The 16593-nt window shown below is 44.3% G+C and overlaps 1 protein-coding gene across 1 annotated transcript in view; it reads left to right on the top strand.

The window, feature by feature from the left end:
- The window catches only part of ptprdb (protein tyrosine phosphatase receptor type Db), an 87831-nt gene that overhangs the window by 60266 nt on the left and 10972 nt on the right, over positions 1–16593 (top strand). Inside the window, exons 21-31 of the mRNA XM_041933923.1 lie at positions 199–455; positions 1835–1928; positions 3479–3703; positions 3789–3949; positions 5350–5361; positions 6011–6123; positions 6837–6934; positions 9056–9179; positions 11374–11549; positions 14519–14638; positions 15179–15333. Of these exons, the coding sequence (XP_041789857.1) occupies positions 199–455; positions 1835–1928; positions 3479–3703; positions 3789–3949; positions 5350–5361; positions 6011–6123; positions 6837–6934; positions 9056–9179; positions 11374–11549; positions 14519–14638; positions 15179–15333 (1535 nt within the window). The remainder of the gene's footprint in view (positions 1–198; positions 456–1834; positions 1929–3478; positions 3704–3788; positions 3950–5349; positions 5362–6010; positions 6124–6836; positions 6935–9055; positions 9180–11373; positions 11550–14518; positions 14639–15178; positions 15334–16593) is intronic.

Consider the following 16593-nt stretch of genomic DNA (forward strand, 5'->3'; position numbering starts at 1 on the left):
GGAGACTTTGTGATAAAGAATAATTAGATATACTAATAAAATTAAAGGGGAAATTAAACAATAATATCCTCTGTGAAATAAACGCCAGCTTCTTTCCGCTGAGGCAAATAAAAAGGCCTTGAGCACGCTTGTGCTGCATTGTGTTTTACCTTATGCAGGATGCAGTTTAACTAAAACTCTGACCTACCCCGTGTGCAGATCCTGTATGGAAAGGGCCAGTCTGTGGAAGTGGATGGGAAGCAGACGCAGAAGCTGATCACTGGCTTGGAGCCGGACACCCAGTACTCCTTTCTGCTCACCAACCGAGCCAACAGCGCCGGGGGTCTGCAGCACCGCGTCACCGCCACCACCGCCCCGGACATCCTGAAAACCAAACCCACTGTGGTGGGAAAGACCAACGCGGACGGCATGGTGACTGTGCAGCTACCAACTGTGCAGACCACGGCCAAAGTCAGGTAATGATGATGGATGACTTAAGGAGAGTGAGAGTGAAGGATCTGGTGTAATGTAAGGGCAAGATGTGAGTATTTCTAATAGTAACCTGTGCTGAATTTGTTCCAATTAGGTTGTTTTAAAATGAATTGTTCCACAGACCCTGTGAGGTAATTTCTCTTGTGCTGCTGCTTTCCATTTCTCGCTCTATCCGGGGGGATTCCTCTGAGTTGGCAGCGACGCAATTCCGAGAACTCCAACAACAGGCCAAATGAAAGCGCAAAGCTGATAATCTCATCTGCTTTTTGTAACCAAGAACAGTAGATACCGAGTGGAAGCAGTGTTTTCAGTGTTAAACCATGACCTGAATCACTCCCGCAAAACTCACATGTTCTCACAGTCATTTTCCCGTAGTCTGTCTGTCACGTTACAAACCTTTTGGGGCTTTTTTTCAATCCCAAACTGTATTTTCCCCTTTAGTGTCTGTAGACACAAGAGTCTTTCCCATTTTAGGTCCCTTGATCCAAGACAGTAACACAAATTGTACTGAGCTGGATGTTGAAATTACTCAGTGGCATTAATAAAAAAAAAAAACACTGCAAGCATTTTTTTAAAAACTGGATTTCTACATTGATCATCGCTCCTCTCTGAATGCAAAATTGCCAGATTGAAGCACATATAATTTTCTCACATTTGACATAAATGAGCTACTTTCTAATGTACCACTCGCCATGGTAGTACCCGAACACAAGCACGGAGCACTGGAGTGAGTCATCTACTGAGGACCCATGGATGATTTCGGTGTTTGTGCCCTCACCACTTATGGTCTGACTGCTTCTGAAAAATTCCCCTACTCAAGTGATTCTGTTTTTGTTTCGCACGTGGCTTCAGACGAGTCCCTCTCTTCCAAAAACAACCCCACTGTTTAGGTTTAGAGTGCTGTGTCACCGCTGCTGCTACTGCTGCAGCTGCAGAAACAATATACTGTATTAATGATACAGTACTCCATAAAGTAGAGCACTGAAGGAATACTTTGACATTTTAGGAAATATATATTTATATTCACTTTCATACTGAGAGTTAGATGAGAGGATGTCTGTACAGTAAATATAAACACACCTTCAAAACCTTATGACGGAGCCCAGCTAGTTGTTTCCCCCTGTTTCCTGCCTTTATGCTAAGCTAAGATAACTGGATGCTAACTTTTTATTGTGCAGATATGAGAGTGGCATCAATCTTCTCATCTAACTCTCAGCAAAAAAGAAATAAGCACATCCCAAAATATCCAACTATTTTTTTAAATGTCAGAGGACTGATGTGTTTGCAGTAACTGAAATACTGAAAACATGGAAGTTTCTAGTATATTTCCTCAAGCTTAAACCCAGTGTGTGCTGTGTTTCAGGGGTTACTATGTGGTGGTGGTGCCGCTGAAGAAGCAGAGAGGAGGGAAGTTCCTGAATCCCTGGGAGGAGCCTGACCAGATGAACCTGGATGAGGTAAGACATGCAGCATACAGGAGATTATACCAATAAATAGCTAAATCATGATCATAATAAAGAGCTTAATATGTGGTAATACTGATGTTGAAGGGAATTATGATGGCGATGATCGCTGTTGAATATGACACAGCGAAGCTACGCAAACACATGTAAATATTACGTACAGGTACAAAAAGCGTATTTCCTTTTAGATCATCAACTCATTTGAATCAGTTTGTACTTCCTCTGGTTCACTGCAGGGTTGTGTCCTTTTTTTCTGCAAGAAATCGTGAATGAGCGTAGCAGATCCTTTTCTTTTTTTGTCCTTCTTTTTTTAAATGCATCCAAAACTGAAGAAATGATAATATCACCAGAACACATAGACTGTCTTCCAAGTCATTCATGGCATAAGCGCTGAAATCATCCAGACCTACGAACGCGTGGGAACTGTGTTTGATGACAGATTGAGATTTAGTGAAAATACAGATGTCATTGGGGAAAAAGGCTCAGCAGCGTCTGTCCTGCCTACATACACTAAAAAAAGCATGCAAGATTATCAGCGACCCCACACACGTCCTCTGTGACTGCTTTCAGATAATGGCATCAGGAGTGTGTTTCCGAGTGCCTGTGTGTAAAAAAGGAAGTTTGTGTTTATGCCAGAAGCCATTTGACTTGTGGACAGCCACAGTGCGAGAAATGCTCAGTTTACCTTGTGTGTAGGCTGATAAACACACTTGTGCTTTTGGATGTTGTCGGCCAGCTATGGACTGACCGCTGCCATTAATTCCTTGTGTGTTTCAACTCTATGAGATTTGTATTTTTAGATAAATGTGTACTTTGTTTGCAAACTCACTCGCCTCAAATTGCTCCTTGACAGGTGAATAAAGCATTTTGAACTGAACCGAGGTTTCAGGTCACATAAACAAAGAACAGCGCCGAGTCTGCCGGCTCTGTTGTATCAGACAGACTATTTGTGTCCTTGATACGCAAAGGTGGACGACCTGGCCGTCCATTTCCTGTTCAGACCAAACAATACTTTCAAGTAACATTTCCCACCTAATTCCTTTTGCTAAAGACTTCATCACCTCATTACGCTGTTCTGAAAGCACATTCATGTGTGAGAGATTAGTTTCAGCAGAGTTTTTACGGTGCCCACTGTCTCAATGGATAAATGTGGTAGCCATTCAGTTGATGATGAAGACATTTGTGCTGAGGTGATAATGCTCCATACAGCCCATCTTTTCCTCACTGATGAGGGGTTTTGTGCGGGGTAAAATTACCAAAACTGCCCTTCTGAAGAAAGAAATACAATTTCCAAATATTATGCAAATTATTTTTTGGGAAAATAGGATCACAATTGCAAAAAGATGACTGCATTACTTTTGCTGTAATCAGAGAAATGAAACTGTTGATTTGCAGTGTGACTGATGCCGTTTGATGTTGCACCATTAGGTGAAAATAACAGCTAATTGATGCCTGCTATTCAAACTCTGTGTTACCTTTGTTTCATTTCTCTACTTCCTTCCTCTCCTCTGTTTGTCTCCCGTCCTCTCTTCACTTCCATTCAGCTCCTGAAAGAGATCAACAGGACCAGTGTCAGCCGCGCCCTCCGCATCCGCAGACAGGCCGGCCAATCAGATCCCAGGGCCTATGTCACCGCTCACTTTAAGACCCTCCCCCTGGAGTTCACGCTAGGTGATGGCCGAAACTATGGCGACTTCCGCAACCGCCCGCTGCAGAATGGACAGGAGTATGTTTTCTTTGTGCTTGCGCTGCTAGACCTCTCGGAGAATGTGAGTAAGAACACGGTTCAGCCATCAAAAAACAGCTTTGTCTCGTCTATGTGTGAAAATGCATTAAAACCACATCCTCCTCCAGACCATGTACGCCACTAGCCCTTATTCTGACCCCGTGACCTCGTCGGATGTGGATCCTCAGCCAATCGTGGACGAGGAAGAGGGTCTGCTGTGGGTGGTGGGGCCTGTGCTGGCTGTCATCTTCATCGTGTGCATCGTCATCGCCATTCTCCTCTTCAAGAGGTAAGGACAGTATGATGGAGCCAGGAAGATGTAAAAATGGATTAATAAACTATTGGATTGGTTAGAGGAGGATGAAGGAAGGAAATCAAAATAAGCGACGGGGTGAAAGATTAAGAGTTTTGGTGAATATGAGATAAAGAAAAATAATTACAAAGGCAGCTTACGTCTTCACAGAAGGGCAACTGCTACTCTGTAGGGATTAACTTGTTTTCCTTTCCAATTTGGCTTGTTGCTCCTCTGTGTATTCAACTTAAAATATTTGTCGGGCAATATAGTATATTCCACAGATGCTTTAATATATTCCTTGCCTACGCTGTCTGTCTGTTAAATCGTCTGCAACAGAGCAAGGTCAGGGGCAGCTGTTTTCCCCATCAGACAAAATCACCCCCCCACACACACACGTACACACACACACACACTCTATTCTGCAGTCGACAAGCATCGAGGGTCCTGCATGCAAAAAGTTAATATGCATTGATTTTTGCATCGCTGGATTACTTTGATGCTGAAGAAAACTTGATTCTCAGGCGACATTTGGCGTGATCAGGACCATCTTTTTCCCATGATTTCTAAGCACATTTATGGATGTGGCGATCATGATATTATCAGGAAAGTGCCGTTCACCTTGTGCAGTAACTTTCCTGCACCCCCCCACAGTTTGAAAACCTCTTTACTGACTTACTTCAGGGGTGAATATAGTCCAGACCTGGACTTCTAGCGAAGCCCTGGTTCATGATGTGTTTCCATTATTTATGAACCATACAGGACTAACATCTGTTATACTAATCGCACCTGAGTTCAGCTCATACGTTCTCGCAGAAATTTAAGTGTGTGTTTTCTGTAATCTGTTCCCAGACTCTATATACAGATATAGCTACATAACAGATAGGAGAAGAGGGCATTACCAGCCATTAGCATTATTCATGATAATCATCTGTTGTTGGGGCTTGAGCTTTGTTAAAATGCACATGAATAATTGCTGTGACCGATGTGGCCTTGCGAAACTATTAACCTTGATGGTAATAATCGAAAGTGCATAAACCCTGGAGTGTAACTTGTTAATGTCTCACTTGTGGCTGAGTTGCACTTTGCAGCACACTGTATGTTATTATATAGTAGATGTCGCAGTTAGAGGGTGTGCTGGGAGATGATGTTCATGCAGTGCTGTGTGAAATCAGGGTAAGAGCTTTTGTCATTGAGCTTTACATTCACTGACTGTTTTTGTGTCTATAGGAGGTGCTTTTTAACATATCTAAAATTGTAATAAGAAACTGGTTTTAATGAGAGGGACAGAACTATGAGTTCAGCATTGCCTTAGTCCCTGATGTTTGTTGATTGGACACTAATGTTATTCATCCTTGTCTGTTCTTTTATCTGCTCTTCTCCCTGTTTGGATCCAGCAAACCTGACAGGTAAACAAACACCACCTATTACCATATCCCTGTCCTACAGGGGTGTTTTCCTTGCAAAGCCTTTGCAAAGAATGCTTTAGATAATAGTTCCCAGAAGAGTCAGGATTTACCTGATGTTTCTTTGATGATTGCATATAAATGACAGTGCGCCTGATAAAATATATTAGAAGTTTCAAAATTAGTCCAGTGCATTTGATAAACATGTGGGGCATAAACACAAACTGTGAATATTCAGAATAGGGAACAAAGACAACATGAGTTTGCTGATGTTGATTTTAACTAAAAGTCAGCGCAAAAGCAAAGAAAAAGTGAGATGTCACTTTTAACTCCGGGCAGTTTCTGTGAAATAGGCAGACCGCCACCTCCATCCCAAACAATGAGGCAGTCATTAACATATAAAAAGCTGCGACGCTAAACCAGCAGTCAACCAAAGCTCCGGTAGAATTCAAATCAGAAAATTACAGCTCTCCTTGTAAATGTCCAAGGAGCACATTTATGTGGCTAACTCTTCTGCATTTATTCAAACACAACTTCAAAATATTGAGGTTATGGGAAAGTTTACAAATCGCACATTTTCTTCATGCAGTAAAAGGTTAGATCCGTCAGCTTGAGGTGCTTGTAAACGCTGCGTGTCGATCCGTTATTCCAGGAAAAGGGCCGAGGCTGAAGGCAGGAAGGGCAGTTTCCCCTGCAGCAAAGCCATGTCGTCCCACCATCCCACCGACCCCGTGGAGCTGCGCAGAATCAACTTCCAGACTCCAGGTACACAGGACGCACCTGTGCACGCACGCACAGGCACGAACATCATGTGCAGTTTGATGTGTGGTTTACAAAGTATTAGTTGCACTTATAAGATTAACGTGGTGTTGTTTCCCTTTCCAGCCTACCGTGTATCAGTGTACCGCGGTTATCGACGTTTGTCAAGTTAGTTGGTCGTAGTCCGCCATAGATCCTCTCTTCTTTCTGCTGTCATTGTTTTCCTCACTACCACGTTCATTTTCTCGTCTTTCTTTCTTTCTTCCTGTCTTTCTTTCTTTCTTCCTCATTTTCATGCTAACTAACCTTCCATCCCACATAGGATGAAGCTGCTTGAATTGACAACATTCCATCAAAACGCCTCTGGAATACTTCTTTAAACCCCCCCCCAAAAAAAAAAATATTTCATGCTAAATTTTTAACCGCCTGTGTCATATCCTTTTTTTATCTTCACCAGCAGTGTGCATATACTCTGAGGACGTGTTACTGTGCCTCAGTAACTCTCACAACACGCACATTGTTCTTTTTTATGTCTGCCTGGAGAGAATATGGTCACTTAACAAAAAAAAAAACATTTCCATTTGCTTCCTCCACTGACTATGGACAGAACACTAAACAACACCTCCTCTGAGAATCCTTACTCTTAACATTTTCCTCCAAAAGAGTGAAGTCGGCACACGTATTGAAATGGCCTCTTTTTCTATTTCTGTGCTCGGCAGGCATGGCAAGTCACCCGCCCGTCCCCATCTCTGAGCTGGCAGATCACATTGAGCGCCTCAAGGCAAACGACAATCTCAAGTTCTCTCAAGAGTACGAGGTAGGAATGCTGATTATCTGTCCCTGAAAATCTCCAACTTGGGAAATTCATCCGGTTTTGATGCAGTCGCACACACATTTGGCGTTGACTCGTCAGTTTCTTTTCCCGTTCTGTTTCGATTTCAACGGCGAGCGCGGCGGATCGAGCGATGGGCCGCCTCTGCAGCGAGGTCGCGTTTTGATTTCGTCTTCACAGAACGATGCAAGATAAAGCACATTTTCCTCTCTCTACTGTCTTTTTGTTATCTATACAAATATAAGGGGGGGAGGGGGAATTGAAATTGCAAGCTCAAAGAGAGTTTGCTTACAGCCAGATGGTTATCAAACCCTCATTTCTACGCTCGGGTGGAGAAAGAGGCGAAACAGAGATAGAAATAAAGAGGCAGCGACAGAGAGCAGGCTCGCCAAGAGATACAGGAAGCAAGTGCTCTCTGCAAAAAAGAGAAAAAAACAACTTCTTGATTAGTTTCCAACTTGCAGCACAGTTAATGTGGAACCCAAAAAAAGGGGCTTCCACTTGGAGATAACAATGTGTCTGAACTCTGTGTGCTGAACTGTGGCATTAAATAAGAAAAAACAGTACAAACATTTCCCAACATGCTGTCTGTGTAGCACATAGCGCTAGCATTACAATGAGCTCCACAGAGAGCTATTAAACGGGTGAAAATGTTTTCTTTTCCCGGCAACAACAAAAAAAAAATCAGCTTGGACCGACGGCCTCTGGGTGAAGAAGGAGACATAAGGCTCTAATTGGCCACCACAAGAGAGAGACAAACTGCGTGCGACAGAGATGCGTATGTAGAGGAAGACAAGGTCACATTATGCAGAGCAGAGTAGAAAAACAGAGTGAGGATGATGTTTTAGGGAGAAAAACGTTGGGAGCGAGGATAAAGGAGGGTGGAAGAGACAGTGAGGGAGAAGCCGTATGTAATTGTGGTGTGAGCTGGAACCACTCTGTTGAGCCTCGCATTCTCTCTGCATGACTGTGTGCTTTGTTCGCCGCTGAACCCTTAACGAGGGAACGAGAGAGATGGATGGAGGAGGGATTGAGGGAGAGAGAGAGAGAGAGAGAGGCCAGATATGATTGCGGTGTAATAATCAGACACACATGATGTTGGACAGAAGTCTCGAACACACACTCACCCAGTACCACTCCTGTCCATTTTTTCCCCAAACCAAACCATAATTATGTGTCGTAAAATATTCAGAATTGCTAAATTGCTCTGGCTCTCTTCTCTTCGTCCCTCTCCACCGACAGCCCCATCATGACCTCATGTCTGCCTCTCCCAGCTAACAGCAGAGGTTGCACTGCAATTACCCTCCAGGAACTTAATGTGTTGGTCTAACACAACCATCCTTTCTCTCCCAGATAAATTTATTGTGCTTTTATCAACTTTCTCTAGTAGAGAGTGTTTTTTTTTCTTTGTGGAAAGCCCCCGCATCGCTGTTGCTTCTTGAAACGGGGTATCGCATTTGCAGACATTTCCCATCCAAGCTCAATAATAGCTTGTTAATTTTCAATTTGTACTTGGTTTCTAATCGTGTGGGTTTTCTGCGCCAATGCTGGATGATGCTTGTAAGATCAGATTCATTCAGTTCCTGCCTTTCGAGATGAAATCTATTGCATTTTGAGGCAGATTTTAAGCGATAACAACCTTCTCGCCAGCGCTGGGTTTGAAATGGTGATGTTTAAAGCATGTGCATTAAATCAAGAGAGGATTTGAGGATTTAAAAGGGGCACACAATTACTGCTTCTCAGTTTCTTTGGAAAGTAAGCTCTGATTGATCAAGATGAGCATTTTAGTCAGTATTCCAAGCAAAGAAGAGATTTTTTCCTCACCAAAATGAGTGGCCTCAATCATACGTGTGCTCACCATTTGCCAGAATATAATGTTACTGACATGCCAAATGCTGGTATGACCATTTGAAAGCCAGTAATCAAAGTTTAAACCAAAGCATTAAAACCAAAAGATTAAAAAAAACAACCAAAAAAAATACGTATTAAGCATGCAAACACTGTCTTAAACAGCTTGAAATTCTATAACCCAGCAAGTCTGCCTTCATTACTTGCCTTCTGTTGATGTTTTCTCTTTGTTCCGACCTTGTCTTTTGCCTCTTGTAGTCCATCGACCCTGGTCAGCAGTTCACATGGGAGAACTCCAACCTGGAGGTCAACAAACCAAAGAACCGCTACGCTAACGTCATTGCCTATGATCACTCCAGGGTTATACTCTCCAGCATTGAGGGTAAGACAGGCCGCCAGTGTGTTTGTGTGTCTGTGTGTGTTTGTGTCTTGTAATTCTATCTTTGTGAGGACATTTTAAGGGAGGGAATGCATTTTCGCCACTTTCTCACTTCTTTGAAATGCTGTTTGAGGTTTATGAGTTGGTTTCAGGGTTACGCTGGGGTAAGGGTTTACATTGGGCATGTAGCTATGATAGTTCAAGGTTGGGAATAGAGTGCATTATGTGTGCAGTATATGTGCTTAAGTGTGGCTGTATGCCTATGTGTGTGTGAGAGTTGCTATCCATGAGGGGCAGGAGGTTTATTCATAGTCCAAAGATGTGATCACTGACCTCCCCATACATACAACACATACAAAGTGCTGTGATCATTTCAGGATTCAAACAAACCGCTGTTTCAGCCCACATCATACAACTGTCTCTCACTTGACCATTTTAATGTTTATGGAGCGAAATGAAGCTCATGCCTTATTAACAGCCTGTTTACTGATTTATCTTCATGGTGCGCCCTTTTTAAATGGCCTAAAATCAGAAGAGAAAAATTGTCTCGGTCCTGTTCTCAGTGTGCGTTTTGAAGCGCGCTAACCCACCTCAACTGGGAAAGACCTGAGGCAGAGAAACTGGCAGCTCCAATGCGGAGAGAGGGAGGCAGTGGGAGGCCAAGCCCAAACAGATGAGCCTTATCTGGGCAGAGCATGTGTGAGCAGCCCTTCCGCCCCCGCCTGTCCTGGAGCCCTGGCTGTCTGTCTTTCTCTCAGCTTAGAAAACACATATACTCTTGAGCATGTCCAAACACACATTCATACGCACACACGCATGCACGCACACACACACACTCTGCTACAGATTTAAAACACATGCCTAGGATGTGCACAAGCACAGATATGCACTTTTGCTCCCAGTCTCCTCCGCACATGCTCATGAACGCACACTCTCTGCCAAGCCAGTGTAGCCACCAAGTGACTGGAAGTGTGTGTCTGAGTGTGTGTGCTGTGTGAGTGTGTGTGTTTGTTTTATCTGCACTGTGCTTCTGCTGTAGTCCCTTGCAATGAAGTTGTAGCACATCAAAGCATTTAGCCAAGCTGTCTTTTAAAGACTGAGGTTGATAAACATATGTTCGAAGCTCTTCTTACCGTCTGTCCCCATCCCATTTAGAATAGCTTGTATAAACACCCTGCACTCCTCTGTCATTTAAACGTGTGTGTGTGTGTGTGTGTGTGTGTGTGTGTGTGTGTGCGCGATGGTGGCTCGGGGTTTTACGAATGTATGGGACTGAGTCGTGTTCAGAAACTAAGTTGCAGCAAGACAATCGGCTGCAGGGGGCGTCTTCCTGTCAACTGTTCCCCCATTGACTTCCATCTTTTTTAAATGCAAACAGCCATCAGACGACTCAAAAGGAGTTTTGTGTCCCACTTCGGCAGAATCGGGTCACGGCTGAATGCACGAGTACGCGTCCGTGTGTACGCCCGTGCGCGTGCTTTGGCGTTTCGGTGCATGTGTGCATGTTTGAGCTATGACTCAGTGATTTTTGGGATTATGGTATTAGGCCCCAGATGAGCAGGACTGATCCTAAATCAAACACACACAGCCGGTCTCTCACATCATACACACACACACTCACACTCACACACACATACACACAATCCCTTCCAGGACAAGCAGTGTCAGCTGAGTCTTACACAGAGACGGCCTTACAGTCATATTGCCATTCACAGCGACACATCCAGAGTATACTCAGATTAGGCCCATGATCGTCTTAGCATGTATTATAAAACAAGACGGCTGAACAATCCAACAGCAAAGGACTCTTGGCCCTGTGAAAACATTAATCTCCCCGCCATGACCTCAGATGATCCGCACCCTTTATTACTGGGACATAAACCTGCTTTCATGCGTTCAGTAGACTTTAAATAATCCATATAGATTATTTCACTGGGAATCAGAATAAGAATCAGGTTCATCTGCGAAGAAAATTACACGGACAGCGAATGTCTGTGAATCAGTGTCGTTCATCATACGTATGCCGCAGTGGCCGGACGCAGAATATTTCAACATCAGTCTTCCCCTCTTTTTACTCACCCCTTCTTCTCCCGCCTCAACCCGTCACCATTCATTCTCCTCCACTCCATACACGCATATCTTTTTATTTTCTTCCCCCACCCTCCTAATTAACTTCTACTTTTTCCTTACCACGCAGGTGTCCCGGGCAGTGACTACATCAATGCTAACTACATCGATGGCTACCGCCGTCAGAACGCCTACATCGCCACTCAGGGATCCCTCCCTGAGACTTTCGGGGAGTTCTGGAGGATGGTGTGGGAGCAGCACACAGCCAACATTATCATGATGACCAAGCTGGAGGAGAAGTCACGGGTAAGAAAAAGTCTCGGGTAAGAAAAAAGCGACGGGATGACGTGGGAGTGCGGAAGCAGGGTAGCGCGGCGCTAAGCCAACACAATGCTGATGTGGATATGTCGCTTTGAGAAGGGACAGGATACAATATCAAGTAGTTCTTTAGTGTCATAAAGAAGCATGAATAAGTAATAAGCAAGTGACAAGCCACATGCTGTGCAAGGCAGTGCGTTATTTCTTTAATCTACCAAAGCCAGCCTGCTTTTCAGGTGTTTTTGGAGGGGGAATGTTGTGGAGCTTAGCAGCTCTCAGAAGAACAGGACTCACATGTAGTTAAAAGGCTGAAATAGTTCAAGTGCAGAGTACGACTGGGTTTGGTAAAGTAGAATGTGATCGGATAGACTGTAGTGCCGGAAGGTAAGAGAATAAATGTTTGAATAAGGAAGACTAGGGCACAGGACATGATAGGATGTGGAAGATCTATAATTTTAAATGTTAAATTACAGTTAAGTAAGAGGAATAAAGTGCAGGTAGGTTAGAGTTGAATAAGGGTCAGATAGGATTGATCGGTTTGACAGCAGCGAGGAAGCACGAGGTACACTTTGTAGGCCAGGGCATCCATTTTTTAGCATGTGGAAGGACAGTAGAGTCCAGATGGATTCGACAGAGCAGGGAAGACAAGGAGAGGACACATGAGGAAGAGCCAGGACACGTAGTGTAGCACAAAAATAGTTTCTAGAATAAACCAAAAAGTGGCTGACATCATTATGGTGACCAAGCCGAAAGTGCTACATTTAATAGAGAAGTTAGAGTGGGCACGTAGGATAGAACAAGGTGTCATGCAGATGAGAAGATCGAATACAGTAGAATAAAATAGAGTATAATGGTGAGCAGGACCCGGGGTAATTATGAGTACAGCTAAACCGGGGCTAGGTAATGAATTAGAAAATCATTTAGCTTCAAGGCATTTCGCTGTCGTTAACAGAATATGCACTTGAGTAAAAAATTCTATGTAATGAGAATGTCATGTTGGAATAAAATGGGCAGGAATGGCTTCAGGTATGAATCATGATTAAGTGCTAACCAATTATGTCCAGAGCCCTGTTCAGAAAATGATCCTTTCCTCTCATCTGTGCTTCTTTCCCTATTAACCTGTGTCTTCTGTGTTAAAACTCTTGTTTCCTTTTCACCTTTTTCCAACTGTCTCTGTTGTGTCTGTTTGACCCTCAGATGCCCTCTTATTTCTTCTCTAAGGCAAGACCCTTTCTCTCCTTTGCTAATCCCTTTTAAAAATGCAACCTCACCTCACATGGTTTTCTCCTTACCTTTTTCTCTATTCAGTGCCCCCTCTTTTCTGCTGCCCCTCCCCCTTTTTTCTATGTAATAGCCAGTGCATTGAGTGAGAATGCAGAATTGTTTTCAGCTCACCACAAAGGCACTCATCGCTCTGAAATGGATTTCACTGTAACCACTGCAGTTCAGAAACAGTGCACATTAGCGTCTACAGTTTGCATGATCACACCCACAAGTGTTTTTCTGTTTTCCTGTCTAGTGGCTATGCGGCAGAGGATGTAGCCATTAAAGAAAGACGTTTTTTTACATGATGGAGTTCTGTAGTTCTGCAGAATCACTACAGAGTGAAGGACTGCAGAGCACCTAATCGTTAGCCGTAGGCCGCTACTGTCTCGTAAACATGATGAATCTGTAGTTTTGTGAAGGACTGGCTTTAAATTCTCTAAATTCAATAAAGTAGTCACAACATTATGCAACAATGAAAGCATTGGATTAAAATATACTTAGGTGTTTACTGTCAGCCCACTACTTCCTGATCTACTGTTGGAAGGAGAGGTGGGCTGCTTGTTGGAGAAAATGATTTAATCTCATTTAACACCTCTCAACATTATGACATTATGTGTTCATGCATTAACAACGCAGATGATCACAGATGGCCCCCCTGTGGGAATCTTGTCAGTATCCTTGCTTTTAGCACCAATCAAACCACATAAGAGCGGGGTGCAGTCATGCTGTTAGCCCACATATCAAATGGATAATATAGTCTTCACACCAGGCATTCACTGCGACCCTATTTAGTCTTTGGCAGTGGTCTGGCCCCCCTACGTGGACGACCATTCCTGTCCCCACACTGTCTCAAGGTCTGGTGGGAAAACAACAGTTGAAAAGCTGTAATTACAGCCTGAACGTCCCGGGCCAAAACACATAATCCCCAGTCTGGAGCAGTGGAATGCAGAGCGAGCTGAGCTGAGCTCCCTGCTGTCTTTGATGTGAGGACTGGAGGGATCAGCACATAACGTTTGGTTTGGCCTGATTCTGCCAAGGCCCTCCTCCCCTCTCCCCCTCCCGCCCTCCTCTGGGATCTTTTTTCCCCTCTCTCCTCTGTGGTCTCTGAGGCTGAGCTCAAGAACTACAAATATGACCGCCCTCTGCAGGGGAACTCTAGGTGTTTCGGCGGTTGGGGATGCTGGGATTTGGTGTGCGTGCCGTTGTTTTGTCAGGATTTGTGAGGTTGGAATGTAGGGCAATGTACAGCATCAAATATGTGACGGCTGAACTTTAGGTATCGCTTGGCTTTTCCAGCTCTGTGGTGGATCTTTGCGAGAGCCCACCAACCTATGGTAATCTCATGCCACACAGTTTTCTCATCTTTGAAACAACTCATGAAAGATCACACCCCAGAAAGCCCTCTCTGCCCCCCTCCCCTCATCTCTTCTGTCACTCTTCACCCCACACACTCACTAAACCTCTTTCACACGCTGGGTTGTCGCTATATGCACATTTTTTTCTTCCCAAAAACTAGTGTCTGAACTCTGCAAACTCTCTCACTGATCTGCTTCAACGCTTTTCCTCCTTTTTTGTGCCTCTGTACACGTGCACACGCACCAAAGTCAGCTCTCTCTTCTGTCACAAAAATGTGTGCAGACACGTGCGAAGCGCTCTGCGGCTCTCACAGCCCCTTCCCTCTTCCCTTGCAGGTGAAGTGCGATCAGTACTGGCCAACGAGGGGCACGGAGACCTACGGCCTCATCCAGGTCACTCTGCTGGACACGGTGGAGCTGGCCACCTACTCCGTCAGGACCTTCGCTTTGTACAAGGTAACGTGGCGTGTGCAGTGGAGCGTAATGGGGCCATTGATCTGTTGAAACATTTATACATACTAGTTTGTGTGTTTGCGCTTGGTTCTGTGGCCGTGTCACAGTCAGCACATGAATATGCAGCTGCTTGTGTTTGTTACCCAACATAACAAACAACCTCATGAACAGATTTTTTTTTTCAACTTTTTCATACATTATTGATACTTCCAATGAGATTTAAAGTGATTCATCACAGGATAGTGGCCTGTTTTCTTCTTTTAGTTACTAGCTGTTGAACTGAAAAAGCGCATTTAGATCAATTATTGTCTCACCTAAAATGGATCAGCTGTCAGGTTCAATAAACCTGGCGTGTTCATAGAGTTTGTTCACACCTACAGTCCAGTACACGCATATGTGCGAGCCATCGGTTGTTGTTGTACTTTTTAAAGGACAAGTCAGGTGTCAAAGAGTGCATAAAGGTTGCAGTGACCCTTCTGGGTTATCCAACAACTTAACCACGATTCATGGTTCGTTTATGCCTGCATTTCATACGACTTCCAGAGCGGTTCCAATGAGAAGCGTGAGGTTCGTCACTTCCAGTTCACGGCATGGCCGGACCACGGGGTGCCTGAACACCCCACCCCCTTCCTGGCCTTCCTCCGCAGGGTAAAGGCCTGCAACCCTCCAGATGCGGGACCCATGGTCGTCCATTGCAGGTGCGTTTGTGTGTTTTTGTCAATGCTTCATTCATGTTTTTCTGTCTGTTCAGTTCTGATAATTTACTGCACCGAAGTTGATTCCTAAAATCACCAAGGAAGACAATCCAGTGGTCCCTGACCAGAAAGAAAACAAATTTGGTCCTTGAATGTGTGTGTGTGCTTGCATGAAACACTTATCTGTTATTTTGGGTTTCACTTGGCAGAATAATTTTTAAAGTCTGTCAAAATCACCACGAGTCCAAAAGCACTTGTATAAAATCATTCATAGGTCCTGACCTGAAATGAGATTGACCTGCTATTATGCAAACCCCAAACCATCCTCACTGGCTTAGACACCCACATTCCTCCCTTAACAACCTCCATCATCTTTAAGGTTTAACAACAGCAGCAGCAGCAGCCGTGCTGACCCTAGTTTCCATTGAGCTTTCAGCTTTAACTATTTACTGTTTAAGCTGGTGGTAGATCCGAGTTCAGAAGTTTGTATTCAGATGAGCTGCTGTCTGAGCAGCAGGAGGCTCATGCGTTGGTTGGAGGATGATTCTGGAAACTTGTCATTATAGTCTTGGCACAGTGGCGAGCACCAGAGCTGGAATGAAGCCGCTATTTGCTCTTACGAGGGAGAGCAGGAGAGATGGAGATGGAGGTAGCAGAGGGAGCGTGGAGCAGAAGCTCTCGGGAGGAAGAATTAGTGCGGTATAGATGTGGAAGGAAGAGAGGGAAGGGGAGGAAAGGGGATTGAGGGATGATTGAGAGGGAGAGTTGGTGAGGGACTGGGAGTTAGAGGAGGAGATAGGTGCAGAATGAGAGAGAAGGTGAGGTCAAATCCAGGACAAGGCGAATGGAAGTGATGAATTAAAGAGAAGGAAAGGTGGAGGGAAAATGGAGTCTAAAAAAAACCGTAGGAATGTGAGAGTGAAAAAGTGGTGGGGCTGGTGTGAGAGTGTCGGTCGAGTACTTAGAGAGAAGATAAAGAGGCAGGGAGATGAGGGCGGGGGGTGGGGGGGGTGAAAAGGTTGGCAGGAGGGGAGCTCTTGCTAATCTTCCGCAGCAGTCAGATGGAGTGTCTAACAGGATTATCAGTCAAATTTAATTATCCCGGCAAGACTCCATCATAATGTGCCTTAACATATCAACCAGCCTCTGTATCAAACAATGGGCCGGATCTCATTCCACCTGAGCAGCACACACACACACACACACACACACTGCTGCACACATACACACTGATATTAATTTAACCATATGAATAGGTTTTTA

Source organism: Chelmon rostratus, chromosome 3 (genome assembly GCF_017976325.1).
Source record: "Chelmon rostratus isolate fCheRos1 chromosome 3, fCheRos1.pri, whole genome shotgun sequence".
Taxonomy (NCBI): Eukaryota; Metazoa; Chordata; class Actinopteri; order Chaetodontiformes; family Chaetodontidae; genus Chelmon; species Chelmon rostratus.